Source organism: Scyliorhinus canicula, chromosome 13 (genome assembly GCF_902713615.1).
Source record: "Scyliorhinus canicula chromosome 13, sScyCan1.1, whole genome shotgun sequence".
NCBI classification, from domain to species: Eukaryota; Metazoa; Chordata; class Chondrichthyes; order Carcharhiniformes; family Scyliorhinidae; genus Scyliorhinus; species Scyliorhinus canicula.
This window is the reverse complement of record NC_052158.1, coordinates 118,251,109-118,274,467: the sequence shown is the minus strand read 5'-3', so window position 1 is coordinate 118,274,467 and position 23,359 is coordinate 118,251,109. Positions and strand designations below refer to the sequence as shown.

The 23,359-nt window shown below is 47.8% G+C and overlaps 1 protein-coding gene across 4 annotated transcripts in view; it reads right to left on the bottom strand.

Moving 5' to 3' along the window:
• Positions 1-11,743: 11,743 nt before the first annotated feature.
• LOC119976591 (lisH domain-containing protein ARMC9) overlaps positions 11,744-23,359 on the bottom strand; it is a 234,618-nt gene continuing 223,002 nt past the window's right edge. For all 4 annotated transcript variants that reach the window (XM_038817196.1, XM_038817194.1, XM_038817198.1 and 1 more), the window contains one exon: positions 11,744-12,187. In XM_038817196.1, the coding sequence (XP_038673124.1) occupies positions 12,165-12,187 (23 nt within the window). In that variant the 3' untranslated portion in view covers positions 11,744-12,164. The remainder of the gene's footprint in view (positions 12,188-23,359) is intronic.

The window sequence follows — 23,359 nt, the reverse complement described above, 5'->3', positions numbered from 1 at the left end:
TACTCGTCACCTTTTTGAAGAAGGCCCTAGGGAGGAAGATGGGCAAGCACTGAAATAAAAACAAAAACCTCGGGAGGACCGTCATTTTAACGGACTGCACTCTGCCCGCCAGCGACAGCGGCACCATGTCCCACCTTTTAAATTCCTCCTCCATCTGTTCCACCACCCTGGAGAAGTTCAGCTTGTGGAGAGTCCCCCAGTTCCTTGCCACCTGCACCCCTAAATATCTAAAACTCTTTCCTGCTCTCTTAAACGGGAGTCTCCCGATTCCCTCTTCCTGGTCCCCTGGGTGTATCACAAATACCTCACTCTTGCCCAAGTTTAGCTTGTACCCCGAAAAGTCCCCAAATTCTGCTAGCAGTTCCATCACCACCGGCATTCCCCCTTCTGGGTCTGCCACGTATAGCAGCAGGTCGTCCGCGTACAGCGATACCCGGTGCTCCTCCCCGCCCCTTGTCAGCCCTCTCCACCCCCCTGAGCCCCTCAGTGCCATCGCCAACGGTTCAATTGCCAGTGCGAAGAGCAGGGGGGACAAGGGGCACCCCTGTCTGGTCCCCCGGTGGAGCCCAAAATACTCCGATCTCCTACCATTCGTCACTACACTTGCCGTCGGGGCCGAATAGAGCAGCTTCACCCATTTAATAAATCCCTTCCCAAATCCAAACCGTTCCAGCGTCTCCCACAGGTACTTCCACTCCACCCTATCAAATGCTTTCTCCGCGTCCAATGCCACCACTATCTCCGCCTCACCTTCCACTGCCGGCATCATGATGACGTTTAGCAGTCTCCGCACGTTCGTATTAAGCTGCCGCCCTTTCACAAAACCCGTCTGGTCCTCGTGTATCACCCCTGGCACACAATCCTCTATCCTGGTAGCCAGGATCTTTGCCAGCAACTTGGCGTCCACATTCAGGAGCGAGATAGGCCTATATGACCCACACTGCACGGGGTCCTTGTCCCGCTTCAAGATCAGAGAGATCAGTGCCTGCGACATTGTCGGGGGCAGAGCCCCCCCCTCCCATGCCTCGTTGAAGGCTCGTACCAGCACAGGGCCCACCAAATCCGCATATTTTTTGTAAAATTCCACCGGGAACCCGTCTGGCTCCGGCGCCTTCCCCGTCTGCATATGCCCAATCCCCTTGACTAGCTCCTGTAACCCTATCGGCGCCCCCAGCCCCTCTACCAGCTCCTCTTGGACCTTGGGGAACCTCAATTTGTTCAAGAAGCCCTCCATCCCCCCTCCCCTCGTCGGCGGCTCTGACCGATACAGCTCCTTATCGAAGTCTCTGAAGACCCCATTTACTTCTGGCCCCTTCTGCACTACGTTCCCACCCCTCTCCCTCACTCCCCCAATTTCTCTAGCCGCATCCCGCTTGCGGAGCTGATGCGCCAACATCCTACTCGCCTTCTCCCCATATTCATAAATCGCGCCCTGCGCCCTTCTCCACTGTGTCTCTGCCTTTCTGGTGGTCAACAGGTCGAACTTAGCCTGCAAACTGCGCCGTTCCCCCAACAGCCCCTCCTCTGGTGCCTCCGCATATCTCCTATCCACGTCCAAAAGCTCCCCCACCAGCCTCTCCCTCTCCTGTCTCTCCCTCCTTTCCCTATGTGCCCGTATGGAGATCAGCTCCCCCCGGATCACCGCCTTCAGGGCCTCCCAGACCATCCCCACCTGCACCTCCCCCGTGTCATTAGTGTCCAGATATCTTTCAATGCTCTTCCGGACCCTCTTACACACCTCCTCATCCGCCAGCAACCCCACATCCAGGCGCCACAGCGGACGCTGGTCTCGCGCCTCCCCCATTTCCAAATCTACCCAGTGTGGCGCATGGTCTGAGACCGCTATGGCCGAGTACTCCACTTCCCGTACTTTCGGGATCAGTCCCCTGCTCAATACAAAGAAGTCAATTCTAGAATAGACTCTGTGGACATGGGAGAAAAAGGAATACTCCCTCGCCCTCGGCCTCCCAAACCTCCAGGGATCAACCCCTCCCATCTGCTCCATAAACCCCTTTAACACTTCTGCCGCTGCCGGCCTCCTACTCGTCCTTGAACTCGATCTGTCCAGCACGGGGTCCAGCACTGTGTTGAAGTCCCCCCCCATGATCAGGCCCCCTGCCTCCAGGTCCGGAATGAGGCCCAGTAGGTGCCTCATGAAGCCAGCGTCGTCCCAATTCGGGGCATACACATTAACCATCACCACTTTCTCCCCCTGTAGCCTACCCTTCACCATGACATATCTACCCTCTTTATCCGCCACCACGAACGACACCCTCTTCCCTACCAGGATCGCCACTCCCCGGTTCTTTGCGTCCAGTCCTGAGTGGAACACCTGTCCCACCCACCCCCTTCTCAGGCGGACCTGGTCCGCCACCTTCAAATGGGTCTCTTGTAGCATTGCTACATCCGCCTTCAGTCCCTTCAAATGCGAGATTACTCTCGTTCTCTTGACCGGCCCATTCAGCCCCCTCACACTCCAAGTGATCAGCCGGGTCGAAGGGCAGCCCGCCCCTCTCCCCTGCCGACTAGCCATATCCTGTCACCTGCTCGCCCCGAGTCAGCCCTCCCCTTCTGACCCGCTGCCCATGGCGATGGCGCCCTCCCCCCACCCCTCCGGTCCTCAACTTCTCCTCCCTGGCCTTTTCAGCAGCAACCCGGTAGCCCCCCCCCTTCCCCCCTCCCCCTCCCCCCCCCCCACCCCCCTCCCCCCCCAGGCTAGGACCCTTCCTAGCCGCGATGCACCCTCCATAGCACTTCCGTAAGTCAGCTGGTTTACGCTGACCTGGCTGCCCCTGCCACAATCCGACTCCTCCCGGCATGGGGGACATCCCCCCCCTTACCACCCCTCCTTGACCCCGCTCCAGCGCGGGAAAGGGAGCCATTGCTGACCACGCCCCTTCCTCCCACCCTCCTCCCTCCTCTGCCCCGCGCGCGGGAAACCAGAGGAAAGCCCGCGCTTTCGCCCTGCCACTCCCCACCCCTCCATCTTCAGTTCCACCCCCGTCCCCGATCCCACACCGATAAAAAAAAACCCCCCACAAGAAACACATACCCCCGGCACTCCCCCCCCCCCCCCCCCCCGCCCCCCCAACATAACATTATAAATAACAGAAAAAAGAAAAAAACTGGTAGAGAGAAAAAAAGGGGTCCAAAAATACAGCCAAGTGAAAATCCAACCAAAAGAAAGCCACGTGTCCAGCTTAACGTACCAGAGCGGCAACGACCGCCAAGTATCCCCTGGTTCTAGTTCGAGTCCAGCTTTTCTTCCTGGACAAAGGCCCACGCCTCCTCCGGGGACTCGAAATAGTGGTGCTGGTCCTTATAGGTCACCCACAAGCGCGCTGGCTGCAGCATCCCGAATCTGATTCTCTTGGCATGCAGCACCGCCTTCGTCCGGTTGAACCGGGCCCGCCGCTTTGCCACCTCCGCACTCCAGTCCTGGTAGATCCTCACCGTCGAGTTCTCCCATTTGCTGCTCCTCTCTCTCTTGGCCCACCTCAGCACCCTCTCCCGGTCACTGAGTCGCTGGAACCGAACCAGCACCGCCCTCGGGGGTTCGTTTGCTCTTGGCTTCCTGGCCATTACTCTGTAGGCCTCCTCCAGTTCCAGGGGCGAAGGGACGGCCCCTGCCCCCATCAGTGAGCCCAGCATTTCTGCCACATACCTCGGGAGGTCCGACCCCTCCAGCCATTCTGCCAGGCCCAGGATCCTCAGGTTTTTCCGCCTCATGCGGGTATCCATCTCCTCCAGTTGGTTTTGCCATTTCAGGTGGAGTGCCTCGTGCACCTCCACCTTTCCCACGAGGACCGTGGCCTCCTCCTCCCTCACAGCCATCTCCTGCTGCAGCTCCCGAATTGACGCCTCTTGGGTCGCCTGGGCTCCCATCAGCCTGGTGGTCGTCGCGTTCATCGACTCCAGCAGCTCCACTTTCAGCTCCGTGAAGAAGCGCAGGAGAACGGCCTGCTGCCCCTCCGCCCATTTCCTCCAGTCCTCGGGTGCGCCGCCGGCCGCCATTTTGGGTTTCTTCCCCCGCTTTTTTCGGGGAGCTGCTGCCGCTTTTTTTTCTGCCCCACTTCGGGTGACGACCATAAGTTTTGCAGGGTTCTCCTCTGGGAACCTTCCCCCACCGGGAATCGTCGTTCCAGCGCCGTTAGGGGCCCTCCAATCGGCCCGAAAACACCTTCCTCGCAGGAGCAGCCAAACGTGCGACTTAGCTGGTCATAGCCGCAACCGGAAGCCCATGATAGCATCTATTATATTTAAAATTTAAAAGCACTCAGACAGCGTAGATTTCAGGGGGTGCATAAACTTAAGTAAGCTTATCAGTTTCACACAGATGTTAAGCGAGAGAATAATATTGCTTAAGTCACCAGTTGAAACTATTAAGCATGTATATAAACACAAGATGTATGAGTAGAGTCAGCAATGTTTTATAGGTGTAGCTACTAAAAATCAATAGCCAAACATTAGACATGATCAGTAGTACAACTGGACAACTATGAAACAGGTCAGCAAGCATTCTGATGTTAAAAATCAGTTCTACCACTCGGAAAGCAGTATGCCAGCAGCTCTGCTCAGATACAGCTGCCGGAAGGCTCTATCTTTCATTGCAACTGTCTTTGTCAGAATGGGTCATGTGCAAGTGGTTTCCTTTTATTGTCTCAGACTCATGCTGAGAAGAATTTGTTCTTAAAATTCATAGGCTTTCCTCATGATTCAGTGAATGAGGAAAAGCAGTGGTGCTTGCAGGAAAAATAAACTGCTGCAAATTTCATTTGTGGACCATGTTGAGGAGGATGAAGGTTTATGCACTGAAAACACAAAACAAAATTCGCAGGACTTTTTCCGGAACAGGCGGAAACAGTACAATCCAAAGTGAATGTTGTTAAGAGTTCACCTCATTGACATATCTGTGTAATTAATAAGGCTTGAATTATCAAATTGTACTGTGCGCGAGCTTAAATGATGAAAAATGTGTACGTATTATTGGAATGTTAAGAGGTTTTTCAGTTGGATTTCTTTGAATGCCAAAATATTGTAGTGTAGCTTTAAGAAATAACTTGTGGATTTACAGCTGGGACACATTTTGGCTCCAGTGAGTCTCATATGAGCAGTAAATAGAAGCCAAAACTGCAACTCTGATTGGCTAGTAGGAGGGCCTCAGGGCTGGAATTGTAAGTAATGGGTACAAGTTAAGATTAGCTTATTGTAAGGAAGCCGGAAGCCCTCTTCCCATTGGTCAAGAATTACAAATGCTGTATTTACTGAGAAGATATTTGTTTTATTGACACAGGTGCACAAACTGGGGCTGAATGCTGTAAAGGCCATCTGCAAAATGGGTATAAAAAATAGGACACTTGTCAGGGGTCTTTGCACTTGTCAGAGGTTGGCATTTGACACGAGACAAATGGGACAGTAAGTTCGGAGTGGGCACTTGCTAGCAGGTTAGTATTTACTAACCTGCAGCACGGTAGCATTGTGGATAGCACAATTGCTTCACAGCTCCAGGGTCCCATGTTCGATTCCGGCTTGGGTCACTGTCTGTGTGGAGTCTGCACATCCTCCGTGTGTGTGCGTGGGTTTCCTCCAGGTGCCACGGTTTCCTCCCACAGTCCAAAGATGTGCAGGTTAGGTGGATTGGCCTTGATAAAATGCCCTTAGTGTTCAAAATTGCCCTTAGTGTTGGGTGGGGTTACTGGGTTATGGGGATAGGATGGAGGTGTTGACCTTGGTTAAGGTGCTCTTTCCAAGAGCCGGTGCAGATTCGATGGGCCGAATGGCCTCCTTCTGCACTGTAAATTCTATGGTTCTATGATAATCTATGAAAACATCACAGTGGCACAGTAGTTAGCACTGCTGCCTCACAGTGGCAAGGACCTGAGTTCAACGGCACCGGGTTACTGTCCGAGTGGAGTTTGCACATTCGCTCCGTGTCTGTGTGGGTCTCAACCCAAAGATGTGCAGGGTCGGTGGATTGGCCACGCTAAATTGCCCCTTAATTAGAAAAAATAGAATTGGGTACTCTAAATATATTTTTAAAAAGTTAGTATTTGCATACGACATTGACAGTCAATGGATAATTGCTGCTGTGTGAAGACATAAGAAACCAGCATTATGTTTCATTAGTGATGAAAGTAATTGTCATGGTGCTGTGCGTAGTCGTAAGAACAGAACAAATAATTGTGATAGGGCTTAGGTAAAACCCATACATTCAGCTGGTTATCTAGCTTGGGATAGTTGGAGTAAAGTACACTCTTAGAGAGCCAGGGGTAGGAGAAAGAGAGAGCAAGAGAAAGGGGGATGGAAGAGAGAAAGAGAGAGGAAGACAGAGTGGGGCTAGAGATAGACGGGAGAAAGTTGAGGGAGGGGGAGAATCATAGAATTCCTAGAGTGCAGAAGACCATACAGCCCATCGAGTCTGCACAACCCTCTGAAAGAGCGCCACTCCCCCGCCCTACCCTATAAGCCCACCTAACCTTTGGACACTAAGGGAAAAATTTGTAAAGCCAATCCACCTAACCTGCATATGTTTTGGACTGTGGGAGGAAACCGAAGCACCCGGAGGAAACCCACGCAAACACGGGGAGAATGTGCAAACTCCACATAGTGTGGACAAGGGCCGAATTGAATCTTGGTCCCTGGCACTATGGGGCACATGAGAAGGAGAAAGATAGGGGAGAGGGGAGGAAGCAGAGGGGGGAAAGAGAGAGAGCAGCAAGCAATTCTGAATAATAAAATCAAAATATTGCAGATGCAGGGTAGCACGGTGGTGCAGTGGTAGCACTGCAGTCTCACGGCGCCGAGGTCCCAGGTTCGATCCTGGCTCTGGGTCCCTGTCCCTGTGAAGTTTGCACATTCTCCCCGTGTTTGCGTGGGTTTCACCCCCACAACCCAAAGATGTGCAAGGTAGGTGGATTGAACACGTTAAATTGCCCCATAATTAGAAAAAATGAATTGGGTACTCGAAATTTATTTAAAATAATACTGCAGATGCTGGAAATTTGAAATATAAACAGAAAATGCTGGACAAACTCAAGCGGTCTGGCAGCACCTGTGGAGAGAGAACCAAGGGTGAGATCCACTGGCCGCACTACCCGTGAAAGGCAGTGCGGCGCAGTGCAACACGGCCGGTAGATGCCAGGTGATTCCCCCCCTCTAACTCGATGTCGTGAGATGTCGCAATGTGAATCCCACCCATTGTGGGAGGGATCACTTTTTTGACAAATCTGCATATTAGAGTGAGACAGCAAGGTTTGGATTCCCCGTCCTGGGACACCTGAATGCGTTCCCCAATGGGACGGGGAATCATGCATTGGGGCAAATTCGAGATCTCCAAAGCCATGCTCCGAACCCCCGCTGGCAACATGAATGCGTTCCGCACTGCACACTAGCAGAAACATATAAATAAATGCAAATGAGTCATAATGACCTATTTGCATCTATTTAACAGACCTAGAGTCCTATGCTCTGCCTTCCCGGGATTTCCTGCTCCCTGCGGCCGGGAATCCTGTATGCGCAGCCACTTGAGTTCATTGCCATCATGTCTCTGGCGTTGTCACCATGCCAGGGCCATGAATGGTAGAGACCATCGAAGCCCATCCGCCACCACCCCCCCTCACCTCAGTACGACAAATTGGCCCCGAAGCCTCCCTCCTCGTTACGCATAGCAGCCCCCCAATTCCCGGATTGCCTGGGTGACCTCACCCCTGATATGGGGATGATCAGGGACTGTCGTGATAGGGAGCCCCCTCCCCCCCCCCCCCCCCCACAGGGCCCCTGGTGATATGGAGACCCCCAAACACACAAGGACCCCCTGCCTAAAGGAACTCCCTCCACAACCCTGCCCCCACACAGATCACCCCCCTCCCAGAAAAGGGAAACCTGTCTCGAAGTTAGAGAGCAGCCCAGACAGGGAAATGGGAAGCTTTATAGCTGTAATACTTACCTTGCAGCTCCACGTGTCCATTCCTCAAAGGAGAGCAGCTGTGCCTGCGCCTGGTTCCCACAGATCCACTGTCATCAAGCAATTCATAGTTTTCCAGTGGTGCTCTAAAATTGACTGCTCGTAAAATCATTTGCAACTTTCATCCATTCATATCCTTTCACACTTTAGTAGCTTAAATGATGAAACCCCAATGCTTGTAAACATTGATGTGGAGATGCCGGCGTTGGACTGGGGTGAGCACAGTAAGAAGTCTTACAACACCAGGTTAAAGTCCAACAGGTTTGTTTCAAGTCACTAGCTTTCAGAGCACTGCGCCTTCCTCAGGTGAATGAAGAGGTAGGTTCCTATATATATGTTTCTGGGACCTCATTCACCTTAGGAAGGAGTATTGCTCCGAAAGCTAGTGATTTGAAACAAACCTGTTGGGCTTTAACCTGGTGTTGTAAGACTTATTACTTTGTAAACATTGACCATATCAAAGAAATGCAAGTTGCACTGAGTGCATTCCAATCACTCAAGCACGTGATTTCATTGCACTTGCCTCTCCGATGTGGTCAATGTTTACAAACATTGGGGTTTCACTGAATTGAACACTGAATTTGATCCCGCTTTACGACTGCAGGGGGATCTTAAACTGGTGCAAGAGAACATAATCTCCCAAGTGGAGAATCTAGACCCCAAGTCTCACTCTAATATGCCTTTCCACGATCTACCCAAAGAGTGGGATCTAACTCCCTCGCCTTGGCATTCTTGGATGAGTTCCAATCAGGGCTGGTCCCCACAAATGGAGAGCAGATGGAATGGCACTGCACTGTGGGGGTCTGAGGGCATCAGTGTATTTGCCCTCTGGGCAGGGTGGCAAACTGGCACTGGACATGGTTGAGTGCCCTGTCAACCACAGGGGGGAGGACTTTGTTTAAAGAAAAAGGCAGATGTGTTTGAAACTGTTTTTGAAGGTGGCATCATTCCGGAACAGATGCAGCAGAGGCAAAGAAACTGGGGGGAATGGGATGGAGTCCTTACAGGGAGCAAGGTGATAGGCGCTGTCGTCGAGGTAGCTGTGGGCGTCATGGATTTGCAATGAATACTGGTGGTCAGTCTACTGTCAGAAATGGAGACAGAGAGGTGAAGGAAGGGAAGTATTGGAGATAGACCATGTGAAGGTGAGAGAGGGTGAAGATTGGAAGCAAAATTAATACATTTTTCCAGGTTCAGACATCGATGTAACGGAGAGAATGTTGCGACAGTTATGTATCATGCCATGCTCTGACTAGTGGAATGTGAAGTAACAATCTTTATTGTCTAAATGTTGTTAGTTTGTATTCTAAATTAGCGACTGTCCTTTTTACCTATAGGATTCGTTCTCGACAAGAATTCTCTTACCCTGGGTTTAATATGAAGTCCAAATCCCTATAAAATGGCATTTACCGTTTAAAAAAAAATGAACATCATATCAAGTTCAGTGCCTTAATATGGGCGCTGTTGACATGCTTTAGTACAGTAATTTCAACTGAAATAATATTGGGCTGGATTTTGTGGGCAGCAACAAAGGAACTTGTCACTGACCTTGAAAGTTTACCACAAAGGACTAGTGATCCCCCTTTTCCCAATTCCAGTTTGAATGTAGAAAGTCATGTAGACCTCCAAGTGTCCAGCAGCAATTATGTCATTAGGCAAGGGAAGCAGTGCATCACATTAAAGTGTTCTCAAAGACAGCAACCCAGAAAGTTAGAACCACTGAATCCTTTCACTTTTAATTAAAAATTTTACAGTTAGAGAAATAAATGATTGGGACATATGCATGGGGTTAAAGTAGAAGTTAAAGTATCAGAAACAAACTTAAACAAATGTGGAGTTTCTTAATATAGAAAAATTGGATATTCAACAAATAGAAAATTACTCTTTGAGGACTAATGAGGCTGATTAGCAGCGATTATGGACTTAGTACATTGTTAAAAAACCCAGTTACGCCTCTTTCAACAAAACGTTATACCGTATTTACACATCACGACTAACAGCATAAAAGTGCAAGTTCTCATCAGTTCAATGATTTCTTATTGATTGCATTCTGAGGGAGACACCCTTTGGAGGGCCATAAAGTCATGACAATGACTGGGTTTCAGTGCACGTGAAGACTCCAGAAGTTGCAGTCATTTTCAGAGAAGTAAAGATGGTTTATGCTTAAAGTTTTGTCGTCATTACCATTGCAAAATCTGTCTGCTGAGCAACACTGCCAAGAATAGGGGCAGCATGGTAGCACAGTGGTTAGCACAGTTGCTTCACAGATCCAGGGTCCCAGGTTTGATTCCCGCTTGGGTCACTGTCTGTGTGGAGTCCGCACATTCTCCCTGTCTGCGTGGGTTTCCTCCAGGTGCTCCGGTTTCCTCCTACAGCCCAAAGATGTGCAGGTTAGGTGGATTGGCCATGCTAAATTGCCTTTAATGTCCAAAAAGGTGGGGTGGAGTTCCTGGGTTATGGGGATAGGCTGGAGGTGTGGGTTTGGGTAGGGTGCTCTTTCCAAGGGCCGGTGCAGACTAGGTAGGCCGAATGGCCACCTTCTACACTGTAAATTCTATGATACCGGCTACACCCAATTTCCACCTCAAGTAATGTCCGTATTTGCTCACTTTTCAGCAAAGAGTGGGGAAATCCAGAAGTAGCTGTCAGTGATTCTACACCCTCCAGAGGGTGCACCCATTGAAGTCCCCCATCGTGCAATCACTAAACAATCAGTGAATTGAAGAAAACACCTTTTATGGCATTACCTTCACTGTGAAAATCCTTGAAAAGTTACAATTTGTTGAATGAGGTGTAACTGGGTTTCAATTGTTTACCAAGTTCAAAATTACTGCAAAACACCCTCACTCATCCTGAAAAGGCAATTTGATACTTTTGGAAAATCAAATGATTCCATTATAATATAAAATTCCACATTTTTAAAATTACATTTTAGAAGTCTGTTTATGATACCTTCATTTTCAATACAATCAAATCTTAACCATTTATTTCACTCTCTAACTTAAAAAAAATGATGATAATCAGTGCATTTAATTTCATGGTTTGCTGTCTGTGAGAATATTTTAATATTATTGGCTGCTTACCTTGTTGCTGACATTTTTGTTGCTAGTTGCCTGGACATCCCTTATTGCCAGATGTAAAATGGCAATGGGAAGAGTGGCATCTGTGCCGACATTGCTAGATTTTCTGTGGCAGCTTTCTTCAAGGTCAGTAGCAAAATACTTGTTACTTCTCCACTAACTGCCAAGATCCAACCCAGTGTCTTCAGGAGAGTGGGAAAGTAGGAGGATTAAAACAAAATCTGCATTCAATCATTGTTGAAGGCTGTCCACATAATTTGATGCAGAATGATTATTTTGGAGTTCACCGTGAGAAATATATCAAAACGTCTAAAGTGGAGGGCAAAAAATGATTACTTTCTATAACAAATACCCTGCTTCATAGCAAAGCTAGGGGATGTTCACCTTGGTGAAGGTCACATTAATCAAGGTCACATTGATCAAAGCTCTAATAGGTGTCAGGGTACTAAGTGAAATTGGTTTTGGTATTCTCAGTCAAATTATCATTGAGTAACAATACTCCATTACTTGTTATATTTTAAGATAAAGCACAAGGATGGCTGGCGTAACTAGTCTCGGGCTTTCATACTGGTGCAATTGAGAAATACTACTTCAGTATATGTAGGAGCTGCAATAAATGGAAAGTGTTCCGTTGACATCATTAAACTAAATGAATGCCTCTGCTAAAATAGCGCCAATTTCAGACAAATACATCACAATATTTTATTATGCTGCACTTTCAGAGCAATGATCTTTTATTAATTTCATTACCACAGCAATATGATGAAAATTAAAACAATTCCTCACAAAAGCATTATAAAACAAATGAACTAAACTCAAAAACAGAATTTAAGACCTTCCCAAAATAAAAAATACCACGTATCAAAGCATAATAAAGAATAAAAAGATAAATTATTCTACATTATTTACATTTCTGAACTTATTGATCTAATTGAAATGAGCTATGTAATCTAAAAAGTACATGCTGTGTATGGACAACATAATCTCTCTTTCATGCACTATTATTCCACTAGGTTTTGTAACTCCAGTTCTGTAGATAGTATGTAATGAGGAGGATCATTTCAGGAGGTTGGCCACATATTGAAGAATTCAGCAGGTGATTCCTGAGGAAAGATCTATTGTCATTTCCTGTACGACTGGCTGCCTACAAAAGGAACAAACAAGTTGAATTTAGATGCAAACAGTTAAAACCTGTTGTCCAAAAATCTGGCTTTTCTCTATATACTAAATGCATTAATTGTGAGAACAAGTATGTGAATCTTTCAAACTGAGAGAGAAATGCACTTTGAGGATTGAAAAATGAGAGGGAGAAACAGTGAAAAATGTGCAGTTAAAAGCCAAGCAATTCGTCCACACAACAGCCATTGTTTGGGTGATAAAGTGTCTCCTGCACCCCCAATAGAGTGGGTTAGAAATGCATGCTTCTTACCCACTGTAACAGAAAAGGCCCAAACAAAGTGTGCAGTAGCCATAGACATTAGGCATGATTTTTCAGGTCCGTTCGCCTCAGGTGCAAATCCCTTTAAGGCCACAAAATCTCATGAGAGGGCCATAATGAGATTTGCAATGGGGAGATCACGGTTTGAGATCTTCCTCGCCCCCTCAGAACACTCTGGCACTACCAGCACCACCGCTTCATGTCCCGGTGCTGTGCCCACACATGCCACCTGCCATGACCCCCCACCGTGGGCCCATCAAGCGTGCAGCTCACAAGGCCCTCTCTTTATCCCCACAGGAGAAGATAGCATATAATAAGAGGGAAAGGGTGAAGATGGGTGCTGGGATAACAGAGATCTGAGTCCGCACCTCCTACGAGGAACGGGTCCTGGAGATTGCGGGGTTGTCCGAAGAGGCAGCAGTCACCGACAGTGAAGTTGACCTGCACCAGAGAGGTGAGGATCCACTGCCCATTCATCCAGATGAGCTGTCTCAAGTGAGTAGTTCATGTCAGACAAAATGATCCTTCCATCTCACTGACCACGTAATTCTCGCAGGATCTCTATCTGCTGGGGCCAGGTCATCGGGAGCCCCCCGCCACCCAGCAGAACATCTCAGAGGAGAGCTCTGAGGAGACCACTATCACAACAGTCACCCCCAGCTTCCATCAGCGCAAACACACATCTCGGTGGGCGACAACAGTGGACAGGCATCTGGGGCATAATCCGGTGACCAGCACACAATTGCTGATGCACATAGGTTGGGCGCAGGAACATCCAAGCAAGAAAGAAGTCGGAGGTGTACCCAGGACACAGGTTGGGTCCAGCCAAATGCCAAACCTTTGGACAATTTCTCCCAGAGATGATAGGACATAACCGTGAGATTTAAGAGGGGGTGTCAGCGACACTCCAGCGACTGCAAGGCCGCTTGGAGGAGTCCCAAAAGCTGCAGCGCAGAAAATGGGGTCGACAATGTTTGGCACCGAGGTCAACACTGCTAGGGTGGCGAGCGAAGTTGAAAACCTGGAGTACAGCATCCATGTCTTGAGTGATGGTGTCCAAAGCACAACTCAGTCTGAGACCGACCATGGCTCAAGGCCTCCACATCATGCCCCCGTCGCTGAGAGACCTGTCCCAGACGCAGGTGGACATTGCTGACACACTCCAGAGCATGGCCCAATCACTGAGGACCATCACTGAGGGCGTCAACACCATGGTGCAGATAAGGGGGAGCATCCAGGTCCAGATGAAAGCATGAAGTGGTACCAATATAGTCATCAATGTCATCTGTCCAAACCTCTCATGATTTTGATCTTGACACTGTTTCCCAAAGTTTATAGTTGCTTCAGTTCGGGGCTGGTTTAGCACACTGGGCTAAATCGCTGGCTTTTAAAGCTTCCAAGGCAGGCCAGCAGCACGGTTCAATTCCCATATCTAGGGGCTTTTCACAGTAACTTAATTGAAGCCTACTCGTGACAATAAGCGATTTTCATCAGGGGCTGTTTAGCACAGGGCCAAATCGCTGGCTTTGACCGCAGACCAAGCAGGCCAGCAGCACGGTTCGATTCCTGTAACAGCCTCCCCGAACAGGCGCCGGAATGTGGCGACTAGGGGCTTTTCTCAGTAACTTCATTTGAAGCCTACTCGTGACAATAAGCGATTTTCATTTTTCATTTTTTCATTCATTTCATTTTCATTTCATTCAATAGAAATGTTGCTGGAGCCATATTTGATACTCTTAAGAAAATTCTGGGAAAAAAAAATTAGAAAACCTCAACTAGATGGCCAATAGGTTTTTTTTTTTAATTTTTTTTTTTTTTGTTTTTTATAAATTTAGAGTACCCAATTATTTTTTCCAATTAAGGGGCAATTTAGTGTGGCCAATCCACCTACCCTGCACATCTTTGGGTTGTGGGGGTGAAACCCACGCAGACACGGGGAGAACGTGCAAACTCCACACGGACAGTGACCCAGGGCCGGGATTCGAACCCAGGTCCTCAGCGCCGTAGGCAGCAATACTAACCACTGTGCCACCGTGCTGCCCTGGCCAATAGGTTTATTGAGTCCAGGAAATTCAGAAAAGTAGATATGCAGACAATGTATGGTACATTATACGCTTTACACACCATACATGCATCTGGTCAAGTGGATGGGATTATGAACTAACATTTCATCTGCAAGCTGACACATTGAACAAGATAGTATTCCTTCAGTACTGCACTGAAATCTCAGCCTAGAATATACGCTATTTTTAAAAAAATGCTGCTAGAAGGTAGTCATGCACGATGCCACCATAGAGATTGGTTCTAGAGTGTACTATAGACCTCCCAACAGCCCGTAGGATAGTCAGATAATGAAAAGGTGTGAAAAAAGCAGGGTATTGTGATGGGCGATTTTAACTTCCCCCATATTGATTGGGAATCCCTTACAGCCAGGGGCTGGGATGGAGAGCAATTTGTTAGATGTGTCCAGGAGGGCATTTTGATACAGTATGTTGACAATCCAACCAGGGAGGGGGCCATACTAGACGTGGTATTGGGGAATGAGCCAGGCCAGGTTATTGATGTTTCGGTGGGAGAGCATTTTGGGCTTAGCGACCATAATGCCATAAGATTTCGAGTAGTCATGGATATGGACAAGAGTGGCCCGTGGGTGAGGGTGCTTAATTGGGCGAGCGGCAATTACATCCAAATTAGACAGGAACTGGGGAATGTGGATTGGGAGCGGCTATTTGAAGGCAAATCCACATCTGACATGTGGGGGGCTGGAAAGGACAGATGATTGAAGTGGAGGACAGGCATGTCTCCGCAAAAATGAAGGATAGAAATGGCAGGATTTGGGAACTATGGATGATAAGGGAAATTGTAAGCCTACTCAAAAGGAAAAAGGGAGCATAAGGTAGGGCTAGGCATCTAAAAACTGTTTGAAGCCCTTCAGGATTACAGTGAAAGTAGGAAGAAACTTAAACATGGAAATAGGAGGTCTAAAAGGGGCCAAGAAATGTCTTTAGCAAACATGGTCGAGGAGAATCCCAAGGCTTTTTATGCATATATTAGGAGCAAGAGGGGAGCAAGAGAAAGAATAGGTCCACTTAAGGACAATGGAGGGAAGTTATGCCTGGAACCACAGGAAATGGATGAAATCCTTAATGAATACTTTGTATCGGTATTCACCAGGGAGAAGGACATGATGGATGATGAGGTCAGGGATAGGTGTGTGAACTCTCTTGAGAAAGTCAATATATCAATGGAGGAAGTGTTGCGTAGCCTAAATTGCATTGGGGTGGACAAGTTCCGGGGCCGGATGCAATCTATTCCAGGTTACTGCGGGAGGCAAGAGGAGAAAAAGCTGGGCCTTAACAGATACCTTCACATCCTCTTTGACCACAGGCGAGGTTCCAGAGAACTGGAGAATAGCCAATGTTATTCCCTTGAAGGAAGCAGGTACAATCCAGCAAATTATAGGCTGATGAGCATATCAGTGGTGGGAAGCTTTTGGAAAAGATACTGAGGGACAGGATGTATGCACATTTGGAGGAAAGTGGACTAGTTAGTGACAGGCAGCATGGTTTTGTACGGGTAAGGTCATGTCTCACCAACCTGATTGAGTTTTTTGAAGACGTGACAAAGAAAATTGATGAGGGAAGGGCTGAGGATGTAGTTTATATGGATTTTGGTAAGGAGTTTGACAAGGTCCCACATGGCAGACTGGTACAAAAACTAAAATCACATGGGATTTGTAAAGGGCTGGCTGGATGGATACAGAACTGGTTTCGTTATAGAAGACAGAGAGTGGCGGTGGAAACGGTGTTTTTCTGAATGGAGATTTGTAGCCTGTGGTGTTCTGCAGGGATCAGTACTGGGACCTCTGTTGTTTGTAGTATATATAAATGATCTGGAGGAAAATGTCGATGCTCTGATTAGTAAGTTTGCGGATGACACAAAGATTGATGGAGTTGCTGATAGTGCCCTCAAGGATACAATAGGCTATAGATAGATTGGAGACTTGGGCATAAAACTAGCAGATGGAGCTTAATCCGGACAAATGTGAGGTGATGCATTTTGGAGGAACAAATATAGGTATGAATTATACAGTAACTGGCAGAACACTTAGGAACATTAACATATGGAGGGATCTGGTAATGCAGGTCCACAATTCCCTAAAAGTGGCAACACAGGTGGTCAAGGTGATTAAGAAGGCATTTAGCATGCTTGCCGTCGTCTGCTATGGTATTGAGTACAAGAGTTGGGAAATCATGTTGCAGCCAGATAAAAACTTGGTTCGGCTGCATTTGGCGTATTGAGTGCAGTTCTGGTCACCACATTATCAGAAGGCCGTGGAAGAAGATTCACCAGGATGTTGTCTGGTCTTGAGGGTGTTGGCTATGAGGAAAGGTTGAATGAACTAGGATTGTTTTCACTGGAAAGACGGAAGCTGAGGGGAGACATGATAGAGGTCTGAAACATTATGAGAGGCATAGACGGAGGTTTTTTCCAAGGGTGGAAGTATCAATCACAAGGGGGCACATGTTCAAGGTGAGAGGGGGAAAGTTTAAGGGAGATGTAAGGGGCAATTTTTTTCATGCAGAGATCGGTGGGTGCCTGGTATGTGCTGCCAGAGGATATGGTGCAAGCAGACACATTAGCAACATCTAAGAGGCATCTGGATAGATTGATGAATAGGGAGGAAATAGAGGGATATGGAACGAGCAAGGACAGAAGGTTTTGTTTTTACTTAGGGCATCATGATCGGCACAGGCTTGGAGGGCCAAAGGGCCTGTTCCTGCGCTTATTTTTCTTTGTTCTTTGTTCTGATCTGCTTACAATCTATATTAATGACTTGGGTGAAGGGATCATGTGTATTCAAGGATGCTACCAAAAGACGAGACAAAGAAAGTAGGGACATTAAAGATTTGATTGGATGCATGTTGAAAAACTGTCTCTACTTGTAGTGGCAGGGTCAGAAGAGGAAATCTGAGAGGAAGTGCCTGAGCAGGCACTGGAGTGTGGCAACTAGGGGATTTTCACAGTAACCTTCTTTGCAGTGTTAATGTAAGCCTACTTGTGGCAACAATAAAGATTATGATTATGATTATGCCTACTTGGGTCTAACTGCTGTTTTTCATTGAACATAATGCAAACAATGAAGGGATACGACAAATGAACAAGCTGCACAATTGTAATCTTTTATTCTTTCTTCCTACAGCTCCACACTAAGCAGAGGGAACAAGGTCTGCATAGGGTACTGAGACAGAGATGGAGTGAATCATAGAATTTACAGTGCAGAAGGAGGCCATTTGGTCCATCAAGTCTGCACCGGCTCTTGGAAAGAGCACCCTACCCAAGCCCACAGCTTCCCCCTATCCCCATAACCCAGTAACCCCACCCAACACTAAGGTCAATTTTGGGCACTAAGGGCAATTTAGTATGGCCAATGCACCTAACCTGCACATCTTTGGACTGTGGGAGGAAACCGGAGCACCCGGAGGAAACCCACGCACACAAGGGGAGAACATGCAAACTCCGCACAGACAGTGACCCAAGCCGGGAATCGACCCTGGGACCCTGGAGCTGTGAAGAAATTGTTCTAGCCACTATGCTACCATGCTGCCCCAAGAGTGGGAGGAAGAGATATGAGGTGACCACTAAGTAAGTGGGGGTGAAGGAAATAAATGGCAAGGGCACGTCCATCACCTCAATGCAATTTGAAAGTGATGTGGAAACGATGCTGACTATGGCCACAATCTCCACACTCTCCTCGAGACCCTAAGGGCAGCATTGTAGCATAGTATGTGGCACTGTTGCTTTACAGCGCCAGGGTCCCAGGTTCGATTCCTGCTTGGGTCACTGTGCGGAATCTGCACGTTCTCCCTGTGTCTGCGTGGATTTCTTCAGGGTGCTCCGGTTTCCTCCAAAAAGTCCCGATAGATTTGCTTGTTAGGTGAATTGGACATTCTGAATTCTCCCTGTGTACCCGAACAGACACCGGAATGTGGCGACGAGAGGATTTTCACAGTAACTTCATTGTAGTGTTAATGTAAGCTTACTTGTGACACTAATAAAAGATTATGAGAGATTATTAACCCTGGAGAGAGTGAGAATTAGAAATGGCAGGCCGTGCCGAATGGGAAGAAACACTTTGAGCTACCTTAACAAACAATGGCCCAAATAGGTATAATTTGCAAAATTGTTGGGACCACGTCCATATAGAGTTAGGCAGATGAGCTTCTAAGTTAAGTAAAGTGATTGCGATCATTAGTTGTATGGAGCAGCTCCTCAGGAAAGAGCTGGAGAGTTTAAAATTTGAAAGAGAATTAGGTTACACTAGAGAACAAATAGAGAAGCCGAAGAGCGAGTTAGAGGTACGAGAGCGGTGGAACCAAGACAGCCTTCTACATATGAGCAAGTTTCAGGCTCAATGCAGGGCAGCACGGTGGCCTAGTGGTTAGCACAACCGCCTCACAGCGCTGAGGGCCCAGGTTCGATCCCGGCTCTGGGTCACTGTCCGTGTGGAGTTTGCACATTCTCCCCGTGTCTGCGTGGGTTTCGCCCCCACAACCCAAAAATGTGCAGAGTAGGTAGATTGGCCACGCTAAATTGCCCCTTAATTAGAAAAAATAATTGGGTAATCTAAATTTTAAAAAAAAATAAATAAATAAAAAGTTTCAGGCTCAATGTGAGAAGCCATATCAGAAAGAACTGCGTGATACGGGATTGCAGGGCAGCACGGTGGCACAGTGGTTAGCATTGCTGCCTACGGCGCTGAGGACCTGGGTTCGAATCCCGGCCCTGGGTCTCTGTCCGTGAGGAGTTTGCACATTCTCCCCGTGTCTGCGTGGGTTTCACCCCCACAACCCAAAGATGTGCAGGGTAGGTGGATTGGCCACTCTAAAATTGCCCCTTAATTGGAAAAAATAATTGGGTACTCTAAATTTAAAAAAGAAGATACGGGATTGCAATGCAGCCGAACAGACAGCAGAATAATTAAAAGCAAAATCCAGAAACCTTCAGGTACAGTAAAGATCCTGCACCAGGCAGAGAAAAAGAATAGAACCCCCACAGAAGATCATTCATAGTGCCTGCGTGAGATTGGAAAATGAAATCGCAGTTGTCAATACAAAAGGGGACAATGTGTGCCTTCACAACAGAGACGGGGATAGTGACCTTGGGCAGAGTGTGAAGAGATAGAGAAAGCCTCTGGATAAACGACTTTGACAATTGGTGGGAGCCCCACCTCCGTTCCAGATGGTAGAACCGTCGGCACGCCCAGAAAAATTCCTCACCCCGTGAATCTGCTCACCACTAGCTGGTGAGACGGCCAGAATATTACATATGTCACTCTGTACACTGTAGCACAACTAACCAGTAGCGCCAAGACAATTGAGGTCTTTGAGGCAACAGCAGATCCAAATATATTCTTTGGGAATACAAACCAACAGAGGGTTTTGCACAGATTAGATGAGAGAGGAGGTAAAGCTAATATTAATGTGGAAGTAAAGCTAATATTAAAGGGAGTTGGAAGGCACGTGACAATTTTGACCCTGTCGATTACACACACTGAGGCATGGGCGATCCGAAGAATGATCCATGACTACGAGAAGATACAGGAGCTCGATAAGCCCAGAAACACGAGGATAGGAAAAATAATAATAAATAAATAATAATCTTTATTGTCACAAGTAGGCTTACATTAACACAGCAAGGGGCTTTTAAAGCAGACCAAGCAGGCCAGCAGCACGGTTCCCGTACCAGCCTCCCCGGACAGGCGCCGGAATGTGGCGACTAGGGGCTTTTCACAGTAACTTCGATGAAGCCTACTCGTGACAATAAGCAATTTTCATTTCATTTCATGAAGTTACTGTGAAAAGCCCCTAGTAGCCACATTCGATTAAACCCCGTTCTGACAAATTTGAACCCCGGCCCGGTGTGGCGGAACAAGGGGGGGGGGGGTGGGAAACAACAGGAATAGGGGAGGTAACTACAGAGGGTTCCCGCTCCATACACTCCTCCCACCCCTAGAAGCAGAAATCATCCCCGGAGGGACCCAGGTATTCACCTCTACATGGACAATGTACAATTGTGGCCATGCAGGCCATTATGTTAGAGTGTATAGGGCACCTGCCAACAAACACTGACACACCAGCGGTTTCCCTGCGCTCCGTTGCCGCCACCGATAATTCCCCGACTTGGTCAGTAAGAAAACCGATGGGCCATGGAGGCTGAATAGAACTACCCCGATCACAGTCCCCACGGTAGCGAATACCCCGAAGCCACGATGAGGTAGGCGCCACAAGCCAAGTATTTCACTGTACTGGACATAAGCAATGGCTTCTGGTTCATTCCCCATGACTGGCATTGTCAATATAAGTTTCCATTCACCTTTCAGGGGCAGCAATGCACTTGAAACTGCCTGCTGCCGTGGGGCTTCCATAACTCACCCTCGATTTTTCACCAGAGACCCACAAAGAGCCTGGAAGGGTTTTCAAAACCCAAATCTTTAGTGCAGTATGTGGACGTTCTCCTCCTCCAGAACGAGATCTGGGAGGAACATTTGAAACTGTTCAAGGATTTGCTGATCCTCCTCATCACGCTCGGCATAGAAATCAACCCAAGGAAGCCCAGAATATGAGATCGTAGGTCTCATACTTGGGGACAGTAGTGACACAGGGCAAGCACAGGATAGAAAGAAAGTGGATCTTTATCTGGGATAAGGTTACGTGCGGACAATGCACCTGAGGATGGACCTCTGTGGGGAGTTCTTGATGTCCTGCAGAGGTGGAATCATTTGATTTGATTTGATTTATTATTGTCACATGTATTAGTATACAGTGAAAAGTATTGTTTCTTGCAGGCTGTACAAACAATGCATACCGTATATAAGGAAGGAAGGCGAGACTGCAGAATATGTTACAGTTATAGCAAGGTATAGAGAAAAGATCAACTTAATACGAGGTAGGTCCATTCAAAAGTCTGATGGCAGTAGGGAAAAGGCTGTTGAGTCGGTTGGTACGTGACCTCAAACTTTGGTATATTTTTCCTGACGGAAGAAGGTTGAAGAGAGTATGTCCGGGGTGCGTGGGGTCCTTAATTATGCTGGCTGCCTTTCTGAGGCAGCGGGAATTATAGATAGTTGTTGGATGGGAGGCTGGTTTGCGTGATGGACTGGGCTACATTAACAACCTTTTGTAGTTTCCTGCGGTCTTGGGTAGAGCAGGCTCCATACCAATCTGTGATGCAACCAGAAAGAATGCTTTCTATGGTGCATCTGTAGAAGTTGGTGAGGGTCGTAGCTGACATGCCAAATTTCCTCAGTCTTCTGAGAAAGTAGAGTCGTTGGTGGGTTTTCTTAACTATAGAGTCGGCATGGGGGGGGACAAAGACAGGCTGTTGGTGATCTGTACACCTAAAAACGTGAAACTCTCGACCCTTTCTACTTTGTTCCCATTGATGTAGACAGGAACATGTTCTCCACTATGCTTCCTGAAGTCAATGATAATCTCCTTCATTTTGTTGACATTGAGGGAGAGATTATTGTCGTCGCACCAGTTCACCAGATTCTCTATCTCGTTCCTATACTCTGTCTCGTCATTGTTTGAAATTCGACCCACTATAGTGGTGTCATCAGCAAATTTGAAAATCGAGTTGGAGGGGAATTTGGCCACACAGTCATAGGTGTATAAGGAGTATAGTAGGGGGCTGAGGACACAGCCTTGTGGGGCACCGGTGTTGAGGATGATCGTGGAGGAGGTGTTGTTGCCTATCTTTACTGATTGTGGTCTGTGGGTTAGAAAGTTCAGGATCCAGTCGCAGAGGGAGGAGCCGAGGCCAAGGCCACGGAGGAATGATAGTGTTGAAGGCTGAGCTGTAGTCGATAAATAGGAGTCTGACATAGGTGTCTTTGTTATCTAGGTGTTCCAGGGTAGAGTGCAGGGCCATGGAGATGGCATTTGCTGTGGACCTGTTGCACTGGTAGGCAAACTGTAGTGGATCAAGGCAATCTGGGAGGCTGGAGTTGATTCGTGCCATGACTATCCTTTCGAAGCACTTCATGACGATGGATGTCAGAACCACCGGACAATAGTAATTAAGGCACGCTGCTTGACTTTTTTTGGTACAGGGATGATGGTCGTCTTCTTGAAGCAGATAGGAACCTCAGATTGTTGTAAAGAGAGGTTGAAGATGTCTGCGAATAACCCCGCCAGCTGATCTGTGCAAGACCCGAGTGCTCATTCGGGTACCCCATTCGGGCCAGTGGCTTTCCGTGGGTTGACCTTCGAGAAGGTGCTCTGACATATGCAGTGGCGATCTCAGATACAAGTTCATCCTCGTCTTCTGGGGTGGAAGACTCGCTCTCGCTGACCTCTTGCTCAAAGTGGGCATAGAATTCGTTGAACTCATCAGGGAGGGGTGCGTTGGAGCCGACGCTTTTACATGCCTTCATCTTGTAGCCTGTTATGTCTTGCAGACCTTGCCATAGACGGCGGGGATCCGTGTGGCTAGCCTGGGACTCGAGCTTGGTCTGGTACTGTCTTTTGGCATCTTTGATGGATTTCTTTAGATCATATCGGGCTTCCTTGTAGAGGTCAGGGTCGCCTGACTTGAACGCCTCAGACATAGACTTCAGCAAGCAGTGGCTATCCCTGTTCATCCAGGGTTTCCGGTTGGGAAACACGCGGATTTGCTTCTTTGGCACACAATCTTCTACACACTTACTATTGAAGTCAGTTACTGTAGTGGTGTACGCGTTCAGGCTGGTCGGAGAGTTTTTAAATACTGACCAGTCCACTGACTCTAAGAAGTACTGTAGGAGATCATCCGATTCCTCAGACCAACAATGCACAACTTTCTTTGACGGATTTTCCCGCTTCAGTCTTTGCTTAT